Source organism: Armigeres subalbatus, chromosome 1, assembly GCF_024139115.2.
Source record: "Armigeres subalbatus isolate Guangzhou_Male chromosome 1, GZ_Asu_2, whole genome shotgun sequence".
In the NCBI taxonomy this organism is placed as follows: Eukaryota; Metazoa; Arthropoda; class Insecta; order Diptera; family Culicidae; genus Armigeres; species Armigeres subalbatus.
Window position 1 is genome coordinate 164,875,240 of NC_085139.1, and position 27,209 is coordinate 164,902,448.

Sequence of the window (27,209 nt, forward strand, 5' to 3'; positions counted from 1 at the left end):
ACCCCTACACAACAAGACCACTTAAAGGTCACGTTTGCGGAAACGTGACCTTTAAGTGGTCTTGTTGTGTAGGGGTTATCACGCCTATCTAGAGAGTAGGAGGTTGAGGGTTCGAGTCCCTCCAAGACACGTGGATTCTTTTTCGAAAATTTCATATCAATTTGTCCATTTCGAAACATGTGCTGTGCATATGCACAGCCAGGATATTTAACAAAAAAATGTAAACTAGTTTTGAGGCTATCCACGGTACGGTTCCAGAATTATTCCAGATTCCGTTGGGGTCAGTTGTCCCCGGAATAAGTGGCCATTTACAAATTTAAGTCAAAACAGGTCGAGCGACAGTCAAACAGGGCCAAAACAGGGCCCTCCTTAGCCGTGCGGTAAGACGCGCGGCTACAAAGCAAGACCATGCTGAGGGTGGCTGGGTTCGATTCCCGATGCCGGTCTACGCAATTTTCGGATTGGAAATTGTCTCGACGTCCCTGGGCATAAAAGTATCATCGTGTTAGCCTCATGACATACGAGTGCAAAAATGGTAAACTTGGCTTAGAAACCTCGCAGTTAATAACTGTGGAAGTGCTTAATGAACACTAAGCTGCGAAGCGGCTCTGTCCCAGTGTGGGGATGTAATGCCAATAAGAAGAAGAAGAAGAAGGTCGAGCGACACCTCAAAATTCATGATTTCTCAAAGCAATGATGGGAATGATATTTTTATGGTTCCTGGCCCACTCGGATTCAATCAATCTGGCCACATCAGTCCGGGGACAAACGGAATGGGCATTTTCAATTTTGTTTTTTGTTTTAAATACGTCGTGCGACACTTGAAACTTCATGATTTTACAAAGCAATGATGGGAATGATATTTTTAGGGCTCCTGGACCACTAGGATTTAATTTGACCACGTCGGTCACAATCCGAGGACCTATCGAATGGCCAATTTCTAAATGGATTCAAAATAAGTCGTGCAACACTTCAAACTTCATGATTTTTCAAAGCAATGATGGGAATTATATTTTTAGGGTTCTTGGTCCACTCGGATTCAATCTACAATACGTTACAATACGGGGACCTATGAAATGGCCATTCACTAAATTGATTCAATTGTGGCCGGATTGAATCCAAGTGGGCCGGGAACCCCAAAAATATCATTCCCATTATTGCTTTGTAAAATCATGAAGCTTGAAGTGGCGCACGACCTATTTTGAATCAATTTAGAAAATGGCCACTCCGTAGGCCCCCGGATTGTGGCTGGATTGAATCCGAGTGGGCCAGGAACCCTAAAAATATCATTCCCATCATTTTGTAAAATTATGAAGTTTGATGTGTCGCACGACCTATTTTGAATCAATTTGGAAAATGGCCATATCGTAGGTCCCCCGAATTGTAACCGGTGTAGCCGGATAGAATTGGAGTGGGCCAGGACCTTCAAAAATATCATTCTCATCATTGCATTGTAAAATCATTAAGTTTGATGTGTCACACGTCCTATTTTGAATCAATTTAGAAAATGATCATTCCGTTGGTCCCCATATTGTCACCAATGTGGCCAGATTGAATCCGAGTGGGCCAGGAACCCCTAAAATATCATTCCCACCATTGCTTTGGAAAATCATGAAAATTGAAGTGTCGCACGACCTATTTTTTTTTCAATTTAGAAAATGGTCATTCCGTGGGTCCCCGGAGAGTGACCGATGTGGTCGGATTGAATCCGAGTGGGCCAGGAACCCTAAAAATATCATTCCCTTCAATGTTTCGACTGTTTCGACTTAAATTTGTAAATGGCCACTTATTCCGGGGACAACTGACCCAAACGGAATATGGAATAATTCCGGAATGGACTGTGGAAGAGCAAGAAATGAGGTTTTCACAGCGGTTTAGATTTTTGAAAGCCCTTAAAAACAGACTTCGGGTACGGAAAAGGTTAAATCCGGAAAAACTCCGGTGGCCAAACCTTGAAATCTATGAGTTCTCTGGAATTTGAATAAATTCCGCTTTTTTGGGGAAAGATACGAAAAAAAAATGTCACAAGACAAAAAAGTCATTTTTTTTCTTCTTCAAAAGGGAAATTGGTAACGGATGGGTTAATGGTGATTTTTTCTGAATAGTTTCACTTAAACTCATTGGTACATTATCGTCACTTCGCTATTTATTTATTTTATTTATTTATTTAGGAGCAGGGAAAAGCTCTCTGAGTCTTATTTAAGAGAGCGCAAAACCTTCTCATCTTTTCTACCAACAGAATAATACATTCCTAATGACAGATTTACCTTATATCTAAATACACCGAAATATACTTAACAAAACATAAAAACATTTTTCTTGATAGTATCCCTAGACAAATTAAAATCAAAGACATTGAAACACTTATTAAAAATTCGACACATGCTCAATAAAGGAGAGTTAAAGCCATAGTTAGTCCTTGTAGCCGGTATGCGCAGAAATTCATTATTCCTAAATATTCTTCGTCGGATGTTGATGTTGATCTGGCTCAGTACCCCCGCACAGTCTATTCGGCTAGCCAGAAGATCAGAAACAAACATTGCTTTAGATACGTTCCTGCGCACTCCAAGGAGATCCAGGTTGATTAACTGGCACCGATCCTCGTAGGGCGGCAGATTGTCTGGGTCGTTCCAAGGCAATAATCGCAAGGCATACCTTACAATTTTTTTCTGTACAGCTTCGTTCCTCATACAATCATTCTGGTAAAATGGAGACCATACTACCGACCCATATTCAAGTATTGATCGAACCAATGAACAATATAACGCATTCGGGCAATAAACATCTTTGAATGACTTTGCAATACGGAAGATGAAACCGAGATTGGCCGATGCTTTAGAGGTCGCATATGAAATATGATCTTTGAACGTGAGCTTTGAATCCAGTATGATTCCCAGATCTTTTACCACTGTAGCGTCATATTGCAGTGGACTGTAACTGTTGCTGGGTGCTCCGGGGTGGAGCGCGAATCCATAGCTGCCTTCATGCAGCGTATCCGCCGACGAGTGCTGGTTCCCCATTGGAACCAGCGGGATGGGAACTGCCTTACTGCAGCGACCGGCGGACCAGCGACGAATGCCAAACAATTGCCTCGAAAATTACCATTAACTCTTCTTGGCCCTGAGAAGGACCGAAAATTAACTCTTTGCGGCAGCTGGTGGACCGAGGGAGCTCCTGGCAAGAATCCAAAACACACACACGAGAACTTTTCTAGAACATTCTTTTACTCTTCTTCTTATTTAAAAAATACACATTTCTTCAGCCTGCTGCGGCTCCACGCTGATGCCGGCCGGCTTCGGCTAGGCTCTGATGCTGTTGCCGGTGTCGGTTCGACTCTGCTGCGGCTGACTCGGCTAGGCTGTTTCTCGTTCTTCTTCTCCTTCTGCTGCTGTTGGTCGTTGCGAAAAAACTGATCAATGGTGCTAGGTGGCACCATGGTTTTATTCAAAATTGTTCTGCGTTGAGCGCAGACGATGGCGATGGTTGCGCATGGAGGCGTGGCTTGTTTCTTCAGTTCGCTGGGTTACGGACTGAACATGCTCCCACCGAGAAAGAAGTGATGTTGTAGGTGCAGCACTTTCCTCTAGAATGGGTAGTGGGGCCAATTTATGGATCGGCCGCTTGAAGATGCTGTTCCCCACACGGACATCAACGACGCGAGTGAGATTATCGGGACCAGGGTAGCTTTTGATTATTCTACCTAGTCTCGCTGCGGTGGCATGTTATCTTCCTTCAAAAGCACGACGGTGTTGGGAACGACATTTGCATGTTTTCTCGTCCATTTCGAACGAGTTTGAAGCTCTACCAAATATTCTTTCGACCAGCGGTTCCAAAAATGCTGTCGAAGTAATTGAATATGTTGCCATTTTGATGATCGATTGATGGGAATGTCATCGAGACAGGGCTCAGGTATAGCAGTTAAAGGTCGATTGATCATCAAATGGCCAGGGGTCAAAACATTAGGGTCATTGGGGTCAGTGGAATGAGCAAAAAGAGGTCTCGAGTTTAGTATGGCCTCAATATGGCACCGCCAGGTTGCGAATTCCATAATTGTCAGAGAGGCTGATTTATATACTTTCTTCATAACCGATTTGACACTTTTAACTCCTGCCTCCCATAACCCTCCGAAATGAGGTGCGCTAGGGGAATTGTTGTCCACTTGATCTCCTTGACTTGACAAAACTGCGATAGCCTTTCACTGGTGAGGTCAACCTTGAAGAGCTCGTACAGCTCACGCAGTTCCGATCTTGCTCCCATGAAATTGGTTCCATTGTCACTGTATACCTCTTCAGGAACTCCTCTTCTGGAAACAAATCTTTGTAGTGCCGCCAAAATGCTTCAGTCGAGAGGTTCTCGACTACTTCCAAGTGCATTGCCTTAGATACCATACAGACAAATACACAGATGTATCCTTTCGTTGGTGCGGCTTTCCTAGCGGTTTGTTTGATGTAGATGGGTCCGGCAAAATCCACTCCAACTCTTAGGAATGTAGGTGCTTCGGTGACTCGATAGGAGGGCAAGTCTCCCATAAATTGCTCAGCCAACTTCGGGTTTGATTTGAAGCAGGTGATACAACTTCTCGTAACCTTCCTTACCGTCGATCTACCATTCAGGATCCAATACCGTTCTCTTAGAGCTGCGAGTATGCTATTTGGACCAGCATGAAGATTTTCCCTATGAATAGCGACGATGAGATTTCTTGTCACAGGGTGTTTAGCAGGAACAATCCATTGGTGCTTCACATCGTAAGGTAGGTTGCAGTGACGAATTCTACCTCCAACTCTTAATAATCCGTCATCCAAGAAGGGATTTAGGTTGCCAATTCGCTTACATGGCTCTCCAGATTGTAGGCGATCGATTTCATCTTGTAGTTCACTTCGTTGGATCGCACGGATGATGCACTTAGTTGCGTTTTGTAGCTCCGGAATCGTTGGTGTTGATGTAGCACTTCGTGTACCTTTCTTCAAACGACAGTTGGATTTGAACCGGAGAACAAAGGCGATAATACGTTGCGTTTTTCGAAAAGATTCAAATTTCGTTAATATTGGAAGCTCTTCATACACTGTTGCGATATTGGTAGATATTGCTGACTTCAATTCTGGAATTTCTTCATCTTTCAGTACTGCAGGGGTCACTTCTTCATAGGTTGCGATGCGTAGAAAATACGGTCCATTCCACCATAAATCATTTTTCGAAAGCATTTTAGCTGACATTCCGCGAGACACAATATCAGCCGGGTTGTCTGCGGACCTGACGTATTTCCACACATTCTTGGTTTCCTGGATTATCTCTGCGACACGATTTCTCACGAATATCTGAAGACGGTCGGCAGGTTTGTTCAGCCATGTTAAAACTACTTGGCTGTCCGACCAGAGAATAACTGGGACGTTTTCCAAATCCATTGCGTTGATCACTTTCTTCACCAGGCGATTCAGAAGCAGAGCTGCCATTAGCTCCTTCCTTGGAATAGATAATGGAGTGATTGGACAGACTTTTGATTTGCTAGTAATCAACTTCGCACTAGCGGTGCCATCATCGAATACTGATCGAAGGTATACGCACGCAACCGTAGGCCATGTTTGAAGCGTCTGAGAATCCATGGATTTCGAGCCTGACTGCATCATTCGTAACAACACGTCGTGTAACCCGGAAGTCTTCTGCAAGTGGTAGTGCATCCAAGAAATTTGTCCAATCCTTCAGTAACTCTCCATCTAGTTGATCGTCCCAATCCATTTTGCTTTTCCAGAGTTTTGCATTAGTGTCTTCGCCAAAACGATGACCGGTGACAACAGTCCCAGAGGATCAAAAAGCCTGGCAATTACTGACAATACTTGCCGCTTTGTTGGGGTTGGAATTTTACAGTCAGCTTGTGCACGAAATAGAAAATCATCTCCGATCGGGTCCCACATTAATCCAAGGGTTTTGATAACTTCATTTGCGCTAGAGTCTTCAATCTTCACCAACTTATCTCGATCAACATCAGATACACTTTCCAGGAGTCTCTCATCATTCGCTGCCCATTTGTGTAGATGGAAACCTCCACGCTGCAACAAGGAAACCAATTCTCCTTGAAGTCTTCGAACTTCTTCCAAGTCGTCGCCGCCGAATAATACATTATCGACGTAGAACATCTTCTTCACTAACATTGCCGCCCCAGGATGTGACTCCTCATCATCTATTGCTAGTTGGTATAATGCTCGAATAGCCAGAAATGGGGCGGAAGCTGTGCCGTAGGTCACAGTTTGTAATTCCAACACTCTAAGTGGATCACTAGGATTCTTCCGGTAGAAGATGCGTTGTAACGGAGTGTGGCATTTTGCTTTCTGCACTTGCCGATACATTTTAGCTATATCAGCGCTTAACACGTACCGAAATACGCGAAACTTCAAAATAATCGTCAGCAAATCGGGTTGGATTGTAGGACCGACCATCATCGCATCATTCAAGGACATTCCACCTATCTTCGCTGATCCATCGAATACTACGCGACACTTGGTAGTTGAATTCGATGGCCTTAGCACTGCATGGTGCGGCAGATACCATTTCTGCAAACCGATGGGATCATCCACTTCACGGACTTCCACACAATGGCCAAGCTGCTCATACTCATCCAGGAAATCATCGTATTGCTTCTTTATCTCCGGGTTCTTCTGCAATTTTGCTTCCAAAGCGTAGAATCTCCGGAGTGCCATCGATCTAGAATCTCCAAGCTGACTTACTGAATCCCTTAGTGGAAGCTGCACTACGTATCGGCCATCATCACGTCGACGAAACGTAGACTGGAAATGTTTCTCACACTGTTCGGCTTCCGACAACGGACAATTTTCACTGGATACACTTTCAATGTCCCAAAACTTCTGCATTAGTTCACTTAGCGGATCACCAAATGGTGTCGCTACACAAGAGTTCACACTTATTCCACTAAAAGCACTAGAATATCTTCCACCTACCAACCATCCAAATTGCGAGTCCTGGAGCGTAGGAAGTTCTTCGGACAGCTTCAGTCAACCAGGCTTGATTACGTCGTCGTACCATTCCATTCCGATCAACAAGTCCACTTGTCCCGGACGAAAGAACACCGGATCCGCTAGCTGAATTCCGCTTGGAATATTCCACGAAGTCATATCCACCTCGAAAGTAGGCAAGTTTCCTGTTATCTTCGGTGAGACCAAACAATCTAACTCGATTTTGAAATTGTTATGCTTCGAGAGGACGCCAACCTTCGCTTTCTGACGGACACTTGATCGTACACTGTTAACTCCAGTAATGGGGATGTTGATTTCTTCTCGATCCACTTGTAACTTCCCCAGCATCGCTTCCGAAATAAAGTTGACCTGCGATCCACTATCCAAGAGGGCTCGACATATCTGCGGGTTTCCTTTCTTATCCAAGATGCTGACCATTGCAGTTAGTAACAGCACTTGTGCAATTGGCTTCTCGACCACGTTCGATGTTACGGTAGTAGGGATGATGCCATCAGTTGGGTTTCCAATAGCTGGTTGAACTGCTGCCTTTGATACTTGTTGCTGCTCTGCTGATCTGGAATTACTCGAACCGGAACTCTGAATTGAACCACCTTCAGCATGTAGTAGCGTATGGTGTTTCCTTTTGCACTTTGAGCACGACTTGTTGGACCTGCAATCCGTACTACGATGACCACGTCTCAAACAGTTGAAGCACACTTGTTTTTCACGCACTAGCCTCAATCGTTCATCCACCGACATTCCATTGAACACCGAGCACTTGAACGCCAAATGTTCACCAGCACAAAACTCGCAACTGTTAGACGACGACACGGTATTTACTTTCACATTCGACGACGGCTTGCCGGACCCTTGACCTGCTTTGGTTTGAACACGCGTGGATTGCTTGACCTTGCTATCATTTATGGACTTCTGACATCGCTCGAGAACGGAAATGCGACCTTTTAGAAATTTGACAGTATCCTCATAATCTGGTAATTCCCCATTCATGACAGACGTTTCCCATAGCTTCTTAGTTTCGTCATCTAGCGCATTTGCAAGGAGATGTGTGACGAATGTTTCTGATACCCCAGTAAATTCCTGACCCAAAAATTTCAAATTTTCGACATGGCCTACGCATGAATCAACCAACTCTCTCAACTCAGAGTGGCTTTCTTGCGACAATTTTCTCATATTCAGCAGCCCAGAGATGTGATGATCAACCATTCGCCTCTTATTTTCAAACCTTTCTGCTAAAATTTCCCAGGCATGATCATAATTGCCATCAGAGATGGTTTTTGCGTCAATTATGCCAGCAGCGTCCCCAATCAATGCTTTTTCCAAATGGTAGAGCTTAATCCGTGGTGCGTCGTTTGATCTGTCCACCACGTCCCTGAACATGACTTTAAACTTTTCCCACTGCTCGTATTTGCCATCAAAATGCGGAATGGCACGAGGAAGCGACTGTTGCAAAACCAGCGGTTGCTGATTCCGGATTGGTTGAGCATTCACGGGTATTTCGTTGAGACTCTCGATCCATGTTTTCAGAGTAAAGGCAAATATTGTCGTGCAAGGTTTCAAATTCGAGGTACTTACAGTCTTGTTCCTTCCTCTTACTTGGTGGGGTGATCGCCATGATGCGTTCATGATAATCGGCAAACTCCTTGTAGGCTGCTTCCACCTTCTTCTGATGCACCTTAATCAGCGGCTGCGTGATTTCCTCTTGCGCGAGTTGGTCCATGATATTTTTCACACGCGTGAGCTTTCCTTTAGCTAAGCCACGCATGTGAACGAGCGTGTCCCATTCTTCCACTCCATCCTCGTTGTTGCCACCACCGGCGGAAGCACCGGTTGCATCATTTGCCTGAGACTTCATAGGTGTTCTCTTCGTCGGCATGATTTCCACTTCACTTAAATCACTTCAGTTCAATGTCTTTTAGCACTTAATCACTTAATTGATTGTCCATTAGTCCAATTGTTCATTCACTTTTTGCTTCTTTTTCCACTTTTTCAACCGTGTGTGTTTTGTCTCCAAGCCAGTCACTCCACCGATCAATCCAGCTGCGTTTGCTTCACCAAGCGACGAATGTGCACCAATTCCAAGCGATGGCCATCCGGTTCGATCGGACCAAAACATGTAGCGTTATGTTGCAGTGGACTGTAACTGCTGCTGGGTGCTCCGGGGTGGAGCGCGAATCCATAGCTGCCTTCATGCAGCGTATCCGCCGACGAGTGCTGGTTCCCCATTGGAACCAGCGGGATGGGAACTGCCTTACTGCAGCGACCGGCGGACCAGCGACGAATGCCAAACAATTGCCTCGAAAATTACCATTAACTCTTCTTGGCCCTGAGAAGGACCGAAAAATAACTCTTTGCGGCAGCTGGTGGACCGAGGGAGCTCCTGGCAAGAATCCAAAACACACACACGAGAAGTTTTCTAGAACATTCTTTTACTCTTCTTCTTATTTAAAAAATACACATTTCTTCAGCCTGCTGCGGCTCCACGCTGATGCCGGCCGGCTTCGGCTAGGCTCTGATGCTGTTGCCGGTGTCGGTTCGACTCTGCTGCGGCTGACTCGGCTAGGCTGTTTCTCGTTCTTCTTCTCCTTCTGCTGCTGTTGGTCGTTGCGAAAAAACTGATCAATGGTGCTAGGTGGCACCATGGTTTTATTCAAAAACTGTTCTGCGTTGAGCGCAGACGATGGCGATGGTTGCTCAAGGCGGCGTGGCTTGTTTCTTCAGTTCGCTGGGTTACGGACTGAACAACCACCGTTTCTCTTTTCAATGATGCTTCATGCAGAAAGTAATTGTGAAGTATCGGACTTCGACTGCGTGTAAATGTTATCACTGAACATTTTGACGGGTTCAGTATCATACGATTAGCATCGCACCATTCAGCAAAAATGTTGAATTCTAGACCAACATTTGAAAAGGGCGTAACAATCAAAATTTATTCCATCTGATTCTTCGTCCACATATATAGCTATGTATGTAGACGAGGAATCAGAAGGAATAAATTTTGGCTGTTACGCCCTTTTCAAATGTTGGTCTAGAATTGATTTTGAAGAAAATCAGCATCGGCTGCGAGTTTTATGGTGAAATATAGTTTGAAGTCATCAGCAAACGACAGTTTATAACACTTTAATAGTTGGTTCACGTCGTTGAGGTACAATAGGAATATGAATGGCCCTAGGTGACTTCCTTGTGGAACGCCGGATGTGACATTGAATGGAGTTGAGCAGTGCGCCCCAATTTTCACTGACATTTTTCGGCCGGTGAGATAAGATTCTATCCATTTGATGAAGCTACCATTGAATCCTAGGCGGGAAAGTTTTGCGACGGCTATTTGATGATTGATTTTGTCGAATGCGGCGGAGAAATCGGTGTATATCGCATCCGTTTGGTGACCATGTTCCATTTCATGAATAATCGAAGTTGTATAGAAAACCAGATTGGTGACTGTTGATCGCTTCGAAGTAAATCCATGTTGATGTTCAGATATTGAGCTGGAGCAGCTGTATTTCATGTATTCGAGAACAAGCTTTCAAAAATCTTCGATGCAGCGCTTAAAGAAGCAATTCCGCGGTAATTTGAAACAATCCTTCTGTTCCCTTTCTTAGAGATTGGGAAAATGTATGATTTCTTCCAGATATCAGGAAAAATACCATACCTGATTGATTGGTTGAAAATATTAGCTAGAGGTTGCGAGATAGATGAAATGCAATTCCGGAGTATAATGGAAGGGATTCCATCAGGGCCAGGATTCGTTGATAATTTCAAACATTTTCCGATTGATTCAAGCTGCTGAACTGATATCGAAGCCATTTCGTCACAAGCTGGATACGGAGAAACGTTTGAAGCTACATGAAGCACGTCGCCATCGGACAGCTGTTCATCGGAAAAGACGTTACGAAACTGCGAACGGAATAGTTCAGCAATACCTTCTATTGATGACGCCTCCTGGCTATTGTTAGTCATTGTAGTCGGAAGACCCGTCTCTTTGCGCTGTTCGTTTACATGCTGCCAAAACTTCTTGGGGTTCGATTTAAGTTTCCGCTGGATTTCAGATTGATGAGCATAGTAAAGCTTTTTGCTGAGATTCTTGTACCTTTTATTGATCGCAAAGTACACGCGCTTGTTTCGGATCGTTCGATGTTTCGAATATTTCGTCAGAGCCTTTTGTTTGCTTTAAGCTTTTTCAGCACGGCATTGGACCAAACCGGATGTTTGGGATCCGTTACAGTCTTCTTAGGAACGTACTGATCGATTGCGTATAATACAATATTCGAAAACATTGCGGCAGCGTTATTTACATCATGAGTGGATAGTAGCTCATTCCAGTTAATGCACGCCAGAAACTGATTCATTGATTGATAGTTGGCTTTCTTATAATCGTAATAGACTTCTTCAGCTATTGTGTTCGTGAAACGAACCAAGACATGAACAGACATTTGGAGGGCAGGATGATGTCTACAATGTTTCACTAACGGCGCCGGTGCCTCTGATAAATCGATAAGGTGCAAGAGCTCGTTACTGACAAACGCTAAGTTCAGCATGGGACCATTACTGTTAACAACATTGCTCACTTGAACTAACACAGCAGCATTGGCGTAACTAACGAAAAATTCTAGGGGGGGCTAATTTTTGACGAAGGATTACGTCCTTTGTGAAGATAGGGAGGTAATTCTGCATATTCCAATTTGAGACCTTCACGAAAATTACCGAGATTTTGGTATCAATCAATCGACGAACTCTTTAAGATTCTCCTAAACTATCAAAAACTATGGATTAGAATGCGCTGGCCGTCGCCGAAAATAGCAATACTCAAGTGAAATATCCACGCAATGCTCAGACTACCGTTTCGCTTCTATCAGTGATTAGAAAAGCGCTTTGTGGAAAGGAAATCTGTTCTTTTTAGTTGTCGATTGCGGTCTCGGGATATCAGTGGCGGTGCTGAACATTTATTCTTAGCGTCTTAGAGGAAAATCATCGAGTGGCTGTCGGACAGCAGAAGCAGTGAATTTTTACCGCAAGGTTCGGATTAACGTTTGATTGCTGTGAGTGATTTGAAAGACGCATTGTGGATTGAAAATCGACTCTTTTCAGGACCAGCATTTTATGAAACAAAGGGTTGATAACAAACAATGGTGTCGGTTGCATTCCCGCAGTACTGAAGGAAGTTTCCGTCAGTATCAGAATCACAAACGCTCGTCGGAAAACAACGCTGCAGAAACGTTGGCGTCAGTAGTTTTCTTTCAAAATTCAGATTTTATTTCTGTTTGTGATTGGAAAGGAAAATTATTGAGAACATCGATTTTTCTCAGATAAGCTAGAGGAGGTAGACCCGAGACGAACATACTTCAAAGTGCAAATCATAATCGCTTGGCGACGCTGCAGAAGTTTCTTCTCCATGGATGGCAAATCATCTGACATTGATGTCTGTGTAGACAAAAGAAATTTTCTTTCAAAATTCTGATTATGCCTGATTTCTGGAATCACTTAATTGATTTTCTGGAAATAACAGAAAAATCCTCCAAATTACCATTCAAAGCTACAGAAAGAAATGCTTTCAAAATATCTGGATCGATACAGACATATGATACGTAGTATTTGGCTCTCACTTTTTCGGAAGGATTCTTTTGATAATTCTTTCAGAAAGGCCATGCATCTTTAAGAACTATGAACACGCTAGGTTTAATTAAATATACTCGCAAAACTCTGTAAAAACTTTAAAATATTTAAAGATTAAATACTTGCTGAGAAAACCAATTTTAAATCAGGATTTTTTAGAAATATGCCGATAAGCTAAGCATCATGTTCCTTAATCAATTTGTCCAACATGTTATGCTGTGTCAATATTAAGACCATACAGACAGTTCAGTATGCCACTAGAACTTTCTTTATCCAATCAAAATTTTATAAAAATTGTGTTTGTTTTTTTAGTCTGTTGCTTCTATTATCTATTCAATCAGCATTGCAGCAGCATGGAACCACTGTTCCTACTTCAATTTCCTAAAGTAATGATCTTGCGTTGGAGAATCAAGGGAGCGTACTATTTTTCGTGTTTAACATTCCTATCGTAAGATATAACAATTGTTCGAAGTTCGATTTTGTTTTAAATAGGTTCAATATTTCGTAGAGAGAGAGAGATGTGAATGAAGAGAACTCATTCCTGACAGTTACGCCTATATATGATCAGAGAGCTAGATAAGATCAATGTTCCTGCAAAGTGGCAAAAATTCTAGGGGGGCTAACTTAGTTCTAGGTGGGGCTATAGCTCCCCCTAGCCCCCCTGTGGTTACGCCACTGCCCAGCAGTACTGTATGCATCCAGCAGCTTGTATGAAACGTCACTGATAATAGATCCACTACATGCAAGGTGTGAGTAGCCAGAGTTGTTATGCATCCATCGTACAGAAGGGATATTATAGTCACCGAGAATAATTATATTATCCTTGATATTCATAGTGCTAAATATCCAGGTGAGCGAATCTAAGTGGGCGTTAATTAGCTCAGCATCATTGACACGGTCAGGTGGAAAATAAATGCAGCATACATATAACGTCCAGTCCGTGAATAATACAGCTATCCACACTTGTTCAATTCCAGTTCCACTGGGTGAAAATGATTTTAGAAGTGTAACGAGAATTAAGAGCTATAAGTGTTGCATATCCTTACATTGAATAAATAATTATGGCGATGGCGCTTTAATCCAAATTCAAATGAGCAATCGATCACTTCGAGCGATTTATATTTTATCCTCGCGATAGATGAACAATTGAACATCTTATCTAAACCATCAGGTAATGAAATGCTAATACAAATATGAAAATATTCGTACCAATTAGTAAAATTGAAGTAGCATATGTTACATCACTTTCCATGGTGAATCCCGATCTATGTTATTGATTACTCTAGTCAATTAATACAACTTCCTTCCCGTGGTAATTGTGGAGCTGTAGAAGTATTCTCTTTTAGGATAAGTTTCATGAATCGACAATTTTTACGGATATCAGAGTACGATAATGAAAAACTTTGAAAATCCGTGCTCTTATATGATGGTTTCATTAATTAATCACTTCCACGGATGTTCCATATCTTTCAAAGCACCTCTGGTGACTACTCAGGTTTATCACACTGGGGCACAACAGTCATTTGTTACTCAGAGTACGATAATGAAAAGCTTCGACAATTCCGTGCTCATATGTGATGAGTTTCATGATTTGACCACTATAACGAAAAGTTAGGCTAATTTGAATTCCGACAACAGTTTCTCTAACCCCTGAAAGTTCTAAGGGTCTGTTCACAAATTACGTAACGCTTCTGGGGGGAGGGGGGAGGTCCAACTTGCGTTATACTTTGTTACACCAAAAAATGGGGGAGGGGTGGGTACTACCAAATGTTACACATAATGCGAATGAAAATTTATTTGAATGTCTTTTTTTAATCACTCATTGCTGTTTATCGTTATCGTATAATAGTCATTATTCAAGCATTCTGACATAGCGGGACTAATATGCGTAAAATACCAAGCGAATATTGTTTTTCTCGACACCACAGTTCCACAAAACTATGTAAATGGTTATGATCGCAAATTCTATTTTCGTTTCTACTAGCTGCATTCTTGATATCCTTGATTTTCGATCATGTGCCGTCCCTATTCTAACATCGTTCAAAAAAATACCAAAACCCAAATGCTTCAGAAAAGGAAAAAAAATCTGCCTTGAATTTTTTTTCAGTTACGCGTTACATGGGGGAGGGAGGGGTACCAAAAATGTTACTTTTTGTTACGAGGGGGAGGGAGGGGGTCAAAAACTCGGATTTTTGCGTTACGTAATTTGTGAACAGACCCTAAGTGGGTAGTAAAAATGCAATGGAAGATGCACTGATTTTCAATTCAAAAACTCTCACATATGATTTAACAAACAATTAATTTGCCGTGAAGTTTCATAACATAAGTGCCAGGTGATCCAAATTTGATGGAAAGTGAATTAAGGCCACAAGTTTTAATTTCACGCTTATATTAATGGGAGGGTGTAACTAATGATCCAATGTGTAATGTTCGCTCATTTACTTTATGCATGGCCCAGTTAGTGATGTAGCACACACGCTCGAAGCTGTAATGTAACATGAGCTGTAGCGAACAGTTTTGAGATCTGTCCAGAGCGAATCTTTCGGGGTGTTCACTCGAGAATGCAAGCAGTTGCGAAACTCTTGAGGTAAAAGCAGTCGGTATATTGGTTGCATAGAGAGTTTGGCAGCAAAATAAAATTTCCATAAACAATCACAAATTTTCCATAAAACATTAGGAAATGGCCATTAAAGAAATCAGAGTATAAGAAATAAATAAATATAAAATTTTCAAAAATAATGCAAAATTTCCACAGAACAAAAGTAAAATGATACTTTTATTATTCTTCTTAAGGAAGTTACCTGTTTGAAGCACTCAAATTCCGAATTAATGAAATAGGCTTTCAAACATACATGAGATGAAGGCAAACCCCAAGACATAATTATGCATTTTGATTTGAGTCACAATTGGAAAGAGATCATTTTCTGACGATTATTTCCACATATTTTTCATTACAGCACACCACTCTATGCTATAATCAAGATATGCCATAATGCATGGAGTCTCTTGAAAAACTAAGCAAACACGAGGCTTTTAAGATAATCAGCTCCGATACAGATCATGCAGTTAGAAACACGATTGACCGCTCTGCACAGCATTACGTAGCAATTGAAACGTACCGCTACAGAGATTCCCACAATAGTAAAATAAACTATATATCCAAGTCAAACACTAATCCATATTTCAGCTATCAAAATACCAAACCACAAGTGGATAAACTGAACTGTTTTTATTTTGCACGGTGCTTCAGGTGAGACTGTTGCGCATCCTCCACCCATATCGGGATGAATTGATATTGAGCAAAAGCTTGGTACTTGTTACGAGCTTTATGAGCACGATATATGGTTATTGCGGAAACATGGCACAGCATATTAATCGTTTCGATAGATAAATAGAGTGATCGTTTCGGTCTCATTGTTGTGACCATAATCTCGATTGGGAGGAGGCAGTCGCCATCGATGTCTGTCTGTCCACTGCAAAGGCTCATGCCATTATCGTTCACGCACTGTTCAAGCAACAAATTGGAGGCGGAGGATCTCGGGTATTTGGTAATACGAAAAATAAAAACTAAGGTGATGGCATATTTTATTCGTCTCGAATGGACGCCTGTCGAATATAAAATCGCCGGTTCGATTCACATCGCATATAAAACCTTATTCAGGTGGAGGGAGCAACGCTTTAATTGTATTGAATTACGATGCGATACGGTTGGCGATGACAAGTGCTGTCGAAACTTTCGTACATGTTCGTTGGATAGTAACCGATGTAAAACTGTTTGTAATTAGACAAAATTAATCTATAACTAGTTGTGTTTTCGAACTTAACGACAAATGATCACTGATCACGACAAAAATCCACCGAAATTTCTCAAATAGTTTTGAATTCAATAATTCATTCTTCATTTGTCATTCCATTCGTAAATCGCCCAAAACAAACTTTCCTTAACATTGCCGACCTTGTTCCTACAAGCGTTTTCTAGGGCACACCCACCCAATTTTTATTCGGTCAAAGAAATTCATGTTTTATTTGCTGTTGATGATTATTGATTATTGTCCGATGATGCATTATGGAGACTTAGCCAAATAGCTGACGATCCTACTTTCTATGGGCTTAATCTTCTTGACATGAATATACACCCGATTCTTTTTTTACACGGGGGATGCGTTCCGTGTAAAAAAAGTTTTTAGTTCAAAATTTGAAAATCCGTGTAAATTTTTTTTTATGATTTCTCGACGAATCATGCAAAATGGAGCAACTTTGCAAAAATGTTGTATGGGATTTTTTTTACACGGCCGTGTAAAAAAATCCGTGTAAAAACAGATTCGGGTGTATTTACTTGATCCAAAGGCTTGTAACGCTTACAACATCAAACGTGTTGCTAAAACATCGAACAAAAAGGTTTGGAAGCTCAAGATCAGGCCAGCAGAGCCAATTTTCTATTATTTGTTTTGACATTGAGAAAGTGTAGTCATAAATTGTTGAAATATTTAGACAACAGCTCTTAAAGTGGCCAGATAGCACATATTAATCCTTATGTTAAAGAACTGTAAAGGCATAAGGGACGTGCTATAATATGATTTAGTTGGCTGGCTTACGATAGCCGGGTGGTAACCTCGGAATAGTGGCGTAGAAAAGCGTGAAGCAGCAGCATAAGAAGTCAAAGAATGCCGGGCGGGCGGCCACCTCTCCACTAATGACCGAACGATGCGCAAGTTCGAACTGCATGGGGAGGCTCACTTGTTTGCGACATGTCGCTCGTTAGTCCGATCGTCAACGCTTCCGAGCAAATCGATGTCAATTAAAACGAAAAACAATTATCTTTTCTCACCTTTTTAAAACTTGTGCAACACATGCATGCATGCATGCTATCGGCTAACCACTATTACATTTATTATTATTTTTGGGCTCGTAGGGGGAATCGGTTTAGAATCGTCGGGCAAAACAGATGACTAACTTTTGTTTTGTTTAATGGGATTAAATTAGTCTAAAAACCAATAGCAACTGACGCTAAAACATGTGTCTAGATTAAATATAAAAAAAATCACTATTTTTCGGAAAATGGTCACTAAAGTCACTATTTTCGCACCGCAGATTGTAATCAAGTTCGAAAGAAAAATAATTTGTACCTGCCATCAAATATTGTCAACCACATGAAATGCAAACCTGGTTGCAATGCATTGTGAAAATCAATTATGATGTTATTTTTCATTAATGAAACAGATTTGAGCAGTACATATTGGATTGGAACCAATTTTATTTATTTATTAAAAACGGCTGCAGGTGAGCCCAAATGCTCTCCGTTGATAGTAAAAACAGCTGAATCAAACGATAATGCTTACATATGTCGAGTGAGGCTTAGGGAGAATAATCAGCGACAATAGGTCGATGATGGAATACATTTCAATTGGGTCCTAAAGCCCTACCTCGTTTATGGTTGCAAACGATAGTGCATCGGTCAAAAATACTTGAACCTATGTTGAAAAAATTCTAGTAAAAGTCTATATCAGTAAAAATTATATTTTTGTGTTTGAGACATTTTAAGGCAAATTTTGGGCTCTGCAACTTCTGTTGCTGAGAAGGCAACGTTTCAAAAAAAAGGCAACAGCTCAAAACGTCAGCCCATATATTAACTATTAACGGTTGAGTCAAGTGCTATAATCATAAATATTGTTAATCTGGCTGACCCAACAAGAACCTTACTCAATATCCAACACTGTGGTGCTTATCAGTGTGTCGTTAAGCCTCTTGCTAAGTTTCATCCTCTCCCTAGTTACGTTAAAGATGGGCGTGGCTAAGGATTGTAATCCTCATGTTTTTTAACTTTCCTGATCTTGATGACATTCCAGATTTCAAACGAAAAACATGAGTATCACTAGTTTTCAATCTACGAATTAAAAGATGCTAACGTAATTTGCAGTTCACTATCCAGTTATAAACATCATATAGAAATCACTATTCGATCACTTTTTCTGAACTAAACTTTTTCACTATTTGGTCACTTTTTTCGTCATCGTTGGTCACTAAAGTCACTATTTGGAACGGCATTCATCGCTACCAGCCCTGTTTATGTAAAGATGAGTTAATAATTCCTTTGAGGCAATATAACTTGGAACGAGTACGAACTTGGAATTGGCCACGCAAAATTTAAACAACTTTTCACAACAATGACCAAATGCTTGCCATAAATGCTTGATAATCTGTACTGATAAAAATGTCAACATTCCATTCCAAAAGTTTTAGGATATTTGGATTTGAAGTTATTACCTCAATATGGGGACACTTGATCCCCCATTAGTCACCCATACAAAAATTTGGCGAGAAAATTCAAAAAAATATAAATGTGTTCTCAGCTTTCTAATTTTTTGTAGATTTGATGAAGGGTTAGCAGGAAAAAATATTTATAGAAAGGGGATCAAGTCTCCCCAAATTTTAAAATTGCATGTACTGTCGAAATCAATAACAAGAATCGTTCATGTATATGCACAGCAATTAAAAAAAAATCCGCGTATTTTAAAGGAAAATATTCAAAAAAATCTGTGGGCACTTTTCAAAGCAAGTTCTTGGAGAGGGATCAATTTCCCTCGAATATTTTAAAAGTCTACCCTAATAAGACGGATCTCATGTTCCGTCTCCTTAGGGGCCTCCAGCAGGGTTTTTCACTCCGACTTCGCTTCTACGTCTAGATCACAGAGGGTCAGTACGGCCTGTTTCAGATTTCAGAAAGGACATGATAAAGTCACCTGCATTTTCTGACTCCCGCTTTCTTCTTGGTTGGTCAACACTGTTAGTGTAGGACCGTACATTTTTACGTCGACCGGAACAACCCAGCACGGGCTTCTCCTCCCCCGGCGACATTTAGGGTGACCGATAAAGGCCACTTCGTTTGGCAGAATATTTTCGCCAGACGCCGCTCCACCATACACTTTTTTAGGAAAATATTAAGTACTCATCGCAATTGGATCCACCTTGCGGCTGCTGGCGAATCCTCCTGGAGTCTTTATAATCCCATGGTTATTTATCTATACAAGTCCTGCGGCATGGGGGAGGCCATGCGAGAGTTGACACTTGCGTGTTTAGAGCCAGTTCAGCGCTACTCAGGAAGGAACATCTGAGTAGACAAAACTGGGTGACAGAATTGGACAGTGTGCTACAAGGTCCGCCACGGTTTTAGGGGGCGGAATTTAGGTTTCAGGGGACAGCCTTGCCATTATCCCACTTGCCGTTACAGGTATTCACAGTATTACAGCATCCAAAAACAAAGTCAATTGACATGTACATGTACACCATAATCAGGATTTCACTGGCATTAATGATGATATACCGGTTGGCACTCCCGTTGGCTTTGCGCTTGATAGGGCATACTTGCAGACAGAAGCGCATCCAAAGGACAAAAGGAAAATGCCGATTTGGGCTACAGTCTTGTATTAGAGGTAACATTAAGCGATTCGTATAAATTCGCAGGTGTTACAAGCCTACTCTAGTAACATTTTGGTTTAATACTGGTTTTATGAAGGTCATGAAGAGCAAATTATGGTTTTGAAGATCGTTATTGAATTAAAAAGGTAACTTGGGTAGACTGTTGTATGGAAGTAGCATCACTTCCATCCGTTAACACAAATAATGATTTAAGACTAATCACTATCTCTTAGATGGAAGCAAGGCACTCTTCAACAGTCGAGATCAGTCCTGGTCACGTTTTTGTGCATGGTGGAGGGAAAAGAATTATTAATTGGGACATCTATACCTAAGAAAGGAGCTACGTCCTCTCATCGGTGCCACGGGAGGTTATGGAACTGTTAGTGTTGTATAACGGTAGGAATAGTTCTGGTAAAACGAGAAACACAAAAAGAACTAAGACATACAGAATAGGAAAAAGACAAGCCTGCGATCGAACCCATAGCTTATAGGCAGAAACTATAGCAACTAGACCACTGAGCTTGTCTCCGCATTGGGCTACAGTTCTGGTAGTGAGAAATAGATGCACATTTCAACTATACTTAGTACTACCTAAGCTAGCATAACTGTTCCATGTTGATATGATATCTATTTCATTGTGGGAAAGTTACGTTTGCAATGTAATCAATTTTAAAAATAATCAGGACTTGAAAAGTTCTTACGACCAGAATATTTATATAATTTGAGAAAATTTCCTCGATTTTTAGGACAAATATTGCTTTTCCATTATCGATTATCGAATATCTCTTTACAAGCTTCAAAAAGAAGTCAGGGGTTACAGAATTGAAAAAAATACTCAATGGTTTTATAATCAATTATTGCCAACTGCTACGATTATAGAAAATGTTATGGATCTAGATATAAGTCAAACTACCAAAAAATCGCATGATTGCCAAAAAATCTGCTTTAGGAGCTCAGAATCCTTTATGTATCAAATTTAGAACGGACTTCGGTATGTTTCTGGTTTCTCAAATTTCAATAGATCTATTAAGGTTTGAAAAAAACTTTTCCCGTGGTCTTCTGATAATCGTGCTTTATCATAACCTCTTAAAAAAAATTAACTAAAATATTTATTCGCAGATTTCAACAACTTCTATTTTACCTTTGTAAAACGTTTAGAGTCTGAGAAGTAAAGTTTAGACATCTATGAGCGCTTTAGGGATTATAAAGTGCCTGAGGTCCTAAAGAACAATCAGTCTATTGTTTTTAGATCCCTAAAACATCCATGATTATTGTTTGGACCTAAATCCCTAAAACATCTATGAAAATAACCTTCTGCTAACAAACAAATTCTCACCATCGAATTACACCATATGTTCTTACCATAATCATGGGTAGGACAATGCTTTGAATGTCCCACCCAGGAAAATTCATGCGTAGGACATGTCCTACCTGTCCCACCCACTCCCGGCGCCACTGCTTGCAGACATGTACAGCTTGTTGTAGCGATTTAACAGAGCCCACTGCTAAACCCCACCACATCCTACACGGAAGAAAAAAAGTACCAAAAATTGAGTACTTTTAAACTTACTTTTGAGTTATTTTTTCTCTTCGCTTTCATCCACTCTTTCTTCTGTTGTCAAAAACAAAAGAGCCAAACAATCCAACGACGCCAGTTCAATACGGGAAGCCAATTTTGAGTTGTTTTACCTGAGGTCGAAATTGAGTGAATTAAACTTAAATTTGGGTCAATAAATTTTCCGTTGGGTACTTTTTTTAACATGGGAGTAAAGGCAAACTACTTCGACCCTACTTACTCAATTTTGGCTTCCCGTACGGATGTACGAGGTTGGGTGAATTAAACTCACTATTGGGTAGTTTATTTCTTCCGTGTAGGCAGGCCCCCTGAATCGAAGTGGCCGTGGGGAGGGGTCGTCAGGGTAGAAATATTGCACAGTCAATGCAGTGAAAAACATGGATTTCAGTATAATCTAAAGTCGCCTTCATCGCCGCTGTGGTAAGTGCGACTAGGTGCAGCCGAAAAATCATTTCCAACACTGACCATTCAATTTCGCATTCAGCCACTCACAAGTCGTTCTGACAGGCTGCTCAGTTCGCGCCTTACCGTATGACTGTGAGTGGCCCATTTAAACTATAGACACTATAGGTTCCATAGACGAGCGGAGGCACGGTTGAGTCATTTCGATTAAGTGTGTTTTTCCGTTTTTTCACAGTGTACCACGCGAATATAACGTCATACGCTCCGTTGCTTGGATTGTAATTGTGACGTCATGCTCGTTTGGCTACACTAACTGACAGTTCGTTTGGCTACACTCGCCTTCGCCTCAGCTCGTCTATGGAATCTATAGTGTCTATAATTTAAACGCGTGGTGATTTTTTTCAATTTGCTGGGTGAATGTGTACATTTTGCTGTAGTAAATTTCATCTTCGCGGCGCAGTGGTAATGTGAGTTCTGTTGTTCACTTTTCTGCCTCTCCGGGAATGTGAGGATGATTTCAAAGCAGAAAGAAAATAAAAAAAAAAATGATTTAAAAAAACATCACCTTCATCCAGTGCTGCCGAATATTTACAACCCTGGGGGCTGTCATGCCTGCGGCCCCAAGTATGAGCATGCCATAAATCGGATGATTAAAATATCGTACACTTCAATCCTTTCCACTGTCTCTCCCTTTGAAATAATGAAAAATAAAAATAATTTGTGTTATATATATTTGAATTTTCAACCTACCATCGTTTAGTCTCTGGGTCAGACACAAAGGTGTAATTGACATGTTACTAATGAAATTCAAATAGCAGGTCATTTTTTTTATGAAAACCAGCGCTGGTATTTTATTGATTTCCAGAGGCTCAAACCAAAGCAACAAGCGTAATTTTCAAGCAAAAAATTCCAAGAAACAAACTACGCACTACGCTGAAAAGTTATTCGACTAATTACCTCCTTTTGATGGGATTTCTTTTCAGGATGGTTCATTATTTGGTTCGCACGCGTTTCATAATTCGGTTGTAGTTTCAGATTAATTCGGTTGTAAATTCACATTAAATAATCAATTCACATTAAATAATCACTCATAAACTCCTTGATGGGTGAAGGTAAAAATAAAGAATTTAAGGACAAGCCTACCGGAATCCAAAACTAATTTCACTCACGTTTTCACAGGCACCCCACTCAATACGGAAGCAACGCACAACTGTCATATTTATTGCTGCGTCGCAGCATGCGTGAAGTGATAAAAATGACAGTTGCTTCCGCATTGCATAGGGTGCCTTTGAAAAAGCCAGTGAAATTAGTTTTTGATTCCGGAAGGCTTTTCCTAAAATGGGGAGTTTACTAAATGTTCATATCTTCTTCTTCTTCTTATTGGCATTACATCCCCACAAATGTTCACATGCTTCATGTTTTAATTTTTAGACGAAGTGCTCATTAAGCAGTTTAAACATGACCACTTTTCATTATATTCTATAGTGGAGATTGAAGGTGGGTTGCATTGATGAATAAAAAGGGAGAGACTAAAATTCATTAAATTTATTGTTAGAAATACAAACTTTTTTTATATATTTATGTTTTCCTAATGTATTTACGGACCATGTTGAATTCTGGAATAAAATATTACTTTTAATTGCGAATATAGCCTTTTTTAATAGCTGTTACAACTTGTCCGCATTTCTATTACGTATTTCTCTTTGCCCTTTGATTTCTATGATCATTATGCTTATTTAGCTTGAAAAGTAAACAATGCTATCCTTCGAAAATGACAGTCAGAAGATGCGCTTAGGGTAGTTTTTTGGTCATCTCCGGTCAAATTAACAGCTTCGGTTTCAACTTACCCCGCATTTTAACTTGACCGGTTGTACTTTGCACTCACTATATGTAGCATACCAAAACAGGCGTTTCTCGCACGATATAACAATACTGAACTTATTCGGGGATATACCGTTTTGACTCAAATCCTGAACATGACTCACATTCCGAACACTCGCTTGTAAATGGCTATTTCAAGCTCTATCTGGTAAAAGGGCGAATGTCGCAAGAGAGAATTCTCTTCGTCGACTTCCCCTCTTTTAAATAAAAGTGACAAGCAGAAGATTTCTCGCTTAACTTTTTAAAAGGACCTAAGTAACATTTTTTTCATGAATTAATTTGAGTACTGCAATCAAATGCTTTCATGTTTTTCTGTTGATTGCGCTATTCAAAATAATTCATGAAAAAAAATGTTACTTAGGTCCTTTTGAAAAGTTAAGCGAGATTTCTTTGCAGTTTATCACCTCAGAATGCAAGTTCGTATTGTTTTCTATCGTGCTGAGGTGATAAACCTCAAAGAAATCCGCTGCTTGTCACTTTTATTAAAAAAGGGGAAGTCGACGAAGAGAATCCTCTCTTGCGACATTCTCCCTTATTCCAGATAGAGCTTGATTTTAGCTATATTCGTATATTTTTTTCCTTAGGATCATGAATTCGTTTGTCATCTTATTCCTCAGTATGGAAAACCGATAAAAGTTTCAGTAAATGAGCGCTAAAACGCCAGTGTTCCGAATATGAGTCATGTTCAGGATTTGAGTCAAAACGGTACTTTATAATAAGTTCTTTTAAAATTCTCCAATTAAGAATAATGCATTTTAACTTATTTTGTACAGCTGTTCGAAAAAGTAATGGTACCCAATGGCAATTGAACGAGAACGAAGTTTTTTTTTATCGTAGCTTGTCGGTGCTGGTTACTTTCCAGATCCTGTTCCTTTCACACTTGTTTCAGGTTGCGATAAACCTGTTATGATTGTAATACGTTTATGACTCTTGTTTATTATCAAATGAGAGCGAATTCTACAATTCTCGCGCTTAGTTTCATAGGGGCGTAACTGTATTGAAATTTTTCCGCGGACAATATCTGGCAATAGACAATAAGCAATATGTTCGCTATGTTATAAAATCAAAGGCTATATTTTTATACAAAACTATTTATATTCAGAAAATTGTAAATAGTTTTACAAAAATGTGTAATTTCGTAATCAATTGTGGACAAATTTTATAGATAAAATCAGGGCGTGATACTGCTTCGTTTTAAATACTTGGTTAGCATCCATATATTTCCAGTATTAAAAATCAACTCATATCGACGTTCTGCATTTTTTCAATAATTGAAATATAACTCATAGTTTGAGAAACACCTGCATCGAAAAAAAAAACAAAGAGCACTCCATTCAGCGCATGTAACCTTACATGCAAGCGACTCATTTTGGGGGTGCTGTCTACAACCTTCGTCACCACCAACTGAACGCTTTCGCCCGCCAACGAACGACAGCGACTAGCTTTCTTACCTTCAATCACGCTGAGTTCGGCCAATATCGTGAAACAGCACACCAGCAAAGCTTTTGCCAATAACATCATTTAGGTGGGCTCTAGTCACTGGGGACACCGTGGGACCGAACATAAACTGCAATGCCTGCAACTGTCTGCACTCCTATCGCGATCTTCTCTTCTGTTGGTCAATTCGATCGACTTCAATGATGGGTTGGACGAGGTGCCTCTCATTTATACAGCGTGAACCTCCTTAGCTTCACTTTCATCCCTTACTTGGGGTGCCGCAAATACATTCACTGCTCAGGGATGGAAATGATGTCAGTGATTTGACTTTATCTCCGTCACTTTTAGTCCATACAATTTTCCCACTTTCCTCATAAAAAAGGCAAAAACAACTCACTAGTAGGCGATCGTTCGGCGAACAAAACGAAATAAAAGATCGAATCAACGGCTTCGATGGGTAAATAAAAGCTCCAGCGCAAAATGTAAACAACTGGCTTCTTTGCTTTGATCGTGGAATCGGTGGAAGGTACAGAGACGCCTATCTGCTTTCACATGTTGCTTTCACTTCAAGTATTATTACATCGACAACGAAAAAACTTTTTTGTGCCTCTTTCTTTGTTTTAGTCACCGACCGCTAGCAATTAGCGGAAATAAAAACTATTTGTCACTCTGCGCACTTCACAAAAAATATTTCACTTTAACAAAAATCGCACTAAATATTCACCAAATCCGTTTGTGATTGGAATCGCTCAATGACTCATCCCAGATTTCATTGATAAGCTACCTCACACTATTCCGAGCAATGTCATCGACTGGGCCTCAAATTGCACACCAGAGCACGCAGCACTCCACTATCATTTATAAATTATGTAATTTTTCACGCATATATAGTTTTGTGTCGCCGTTTTTCATCCAACAACAATGCAACTTGTTTTCGACCAAATCCACCACGATCGTCGTCGTATACGCGTTGCATAGCCCCCAGCCGCAGAAGTCAAACCACGCTTTTTGTGAGTTGGGGAGAGCGCGCACTACCGAACCGTCTAAGCAACCGACGAAGACTGATCGCGCTGATCGCGTCGTCGCCGCGGTTTAGATCTGCGTCTCAGCCTGCTGAGAAATGGTGCAGAGCATACAGCTGTCTTGTCGTGTACATATTCGAACGCATGCCTGCATTGGAGAACGGAGATGCAGCAGTGGAGCCATTGCGGCATGCCACGCTTCAGAGATTAGTTTTGGCTCCGGTCCAGTGTCGATTGGGCAAAAGGCAGCGGATCCACCAACGGTCTGACCGTGGGTGCCATTTATTTTTTTTAATCTACCGATCCATTGAATAGGGAAAACAACGACTTAAGCAGGTTTTCTGATATTTGGCGAATTTTTATAGATGTATCTATGATTCATAAGATGCTCTTTCGTCTCTAGGGCAAATTCAATGACAATGGGGAATATAACATTTCCTGTGTTTCAATATATTTTAGTATCCGATCTAAATTACTTGTTTTCCCCTAATTTCTTGCTCATCTACTTAACATACTCTGGCTCTGCCAAGGGCATTTCATAGATCGATACCAGTTACATACAATGAATGACTATGTGGCGTTGAGTGCAATCCATCGGATGAAAGAACTTCCTAGTTGGAGAAAGACGAGCTCTAGTGGTGGTCTAGTGGCTACCGTATCTGCCTTATGAGCAGGAGGTCGTGGGTTCAAATTCGTCCTTATCCTACTTTGTATTCCTATCTGTGTTTCACGTTCTACCAAAACTATTATAACCTTCCACACTAACTATTTCAAAATCTCCCGTGGCACCTATGAGAGGTCGTAGGGTTCTCTGCATCTTTCTTAAGTAGGTGTCCAACTAACTGTGCGGTACTAGCATTCAGTTTAAATGTAAACATGTGA

The 27,209-nt window shown here is 40.8% G+C and overlaps 1 protein-coding gene across 1 annotated transcript in view; it reads right to left on the minus strand.

The window, feature by feature from the left end:
• The window catches only part of LOC134205480 (uncharacterized), a 137,843-nt gene extending 111,463 nt beyond the window's left edge, over window positions 1–26,380 (minus strand). The window contains exon 1 of the mRNA XM_062680754.1: window positions 25,320–26,380. Within this exon, the coding sequence (XP_062536738.1) occupies window positions 25,320–25,389 (70 nt within the window). The 5' untranslated portion in view covers window positions 25,390–26,380. The remainder of the gene's footprint in view (window positions 1–25,319) is intronic.
• Window positions 26,381–27,209: the final 829 nt, after the last annotated feature.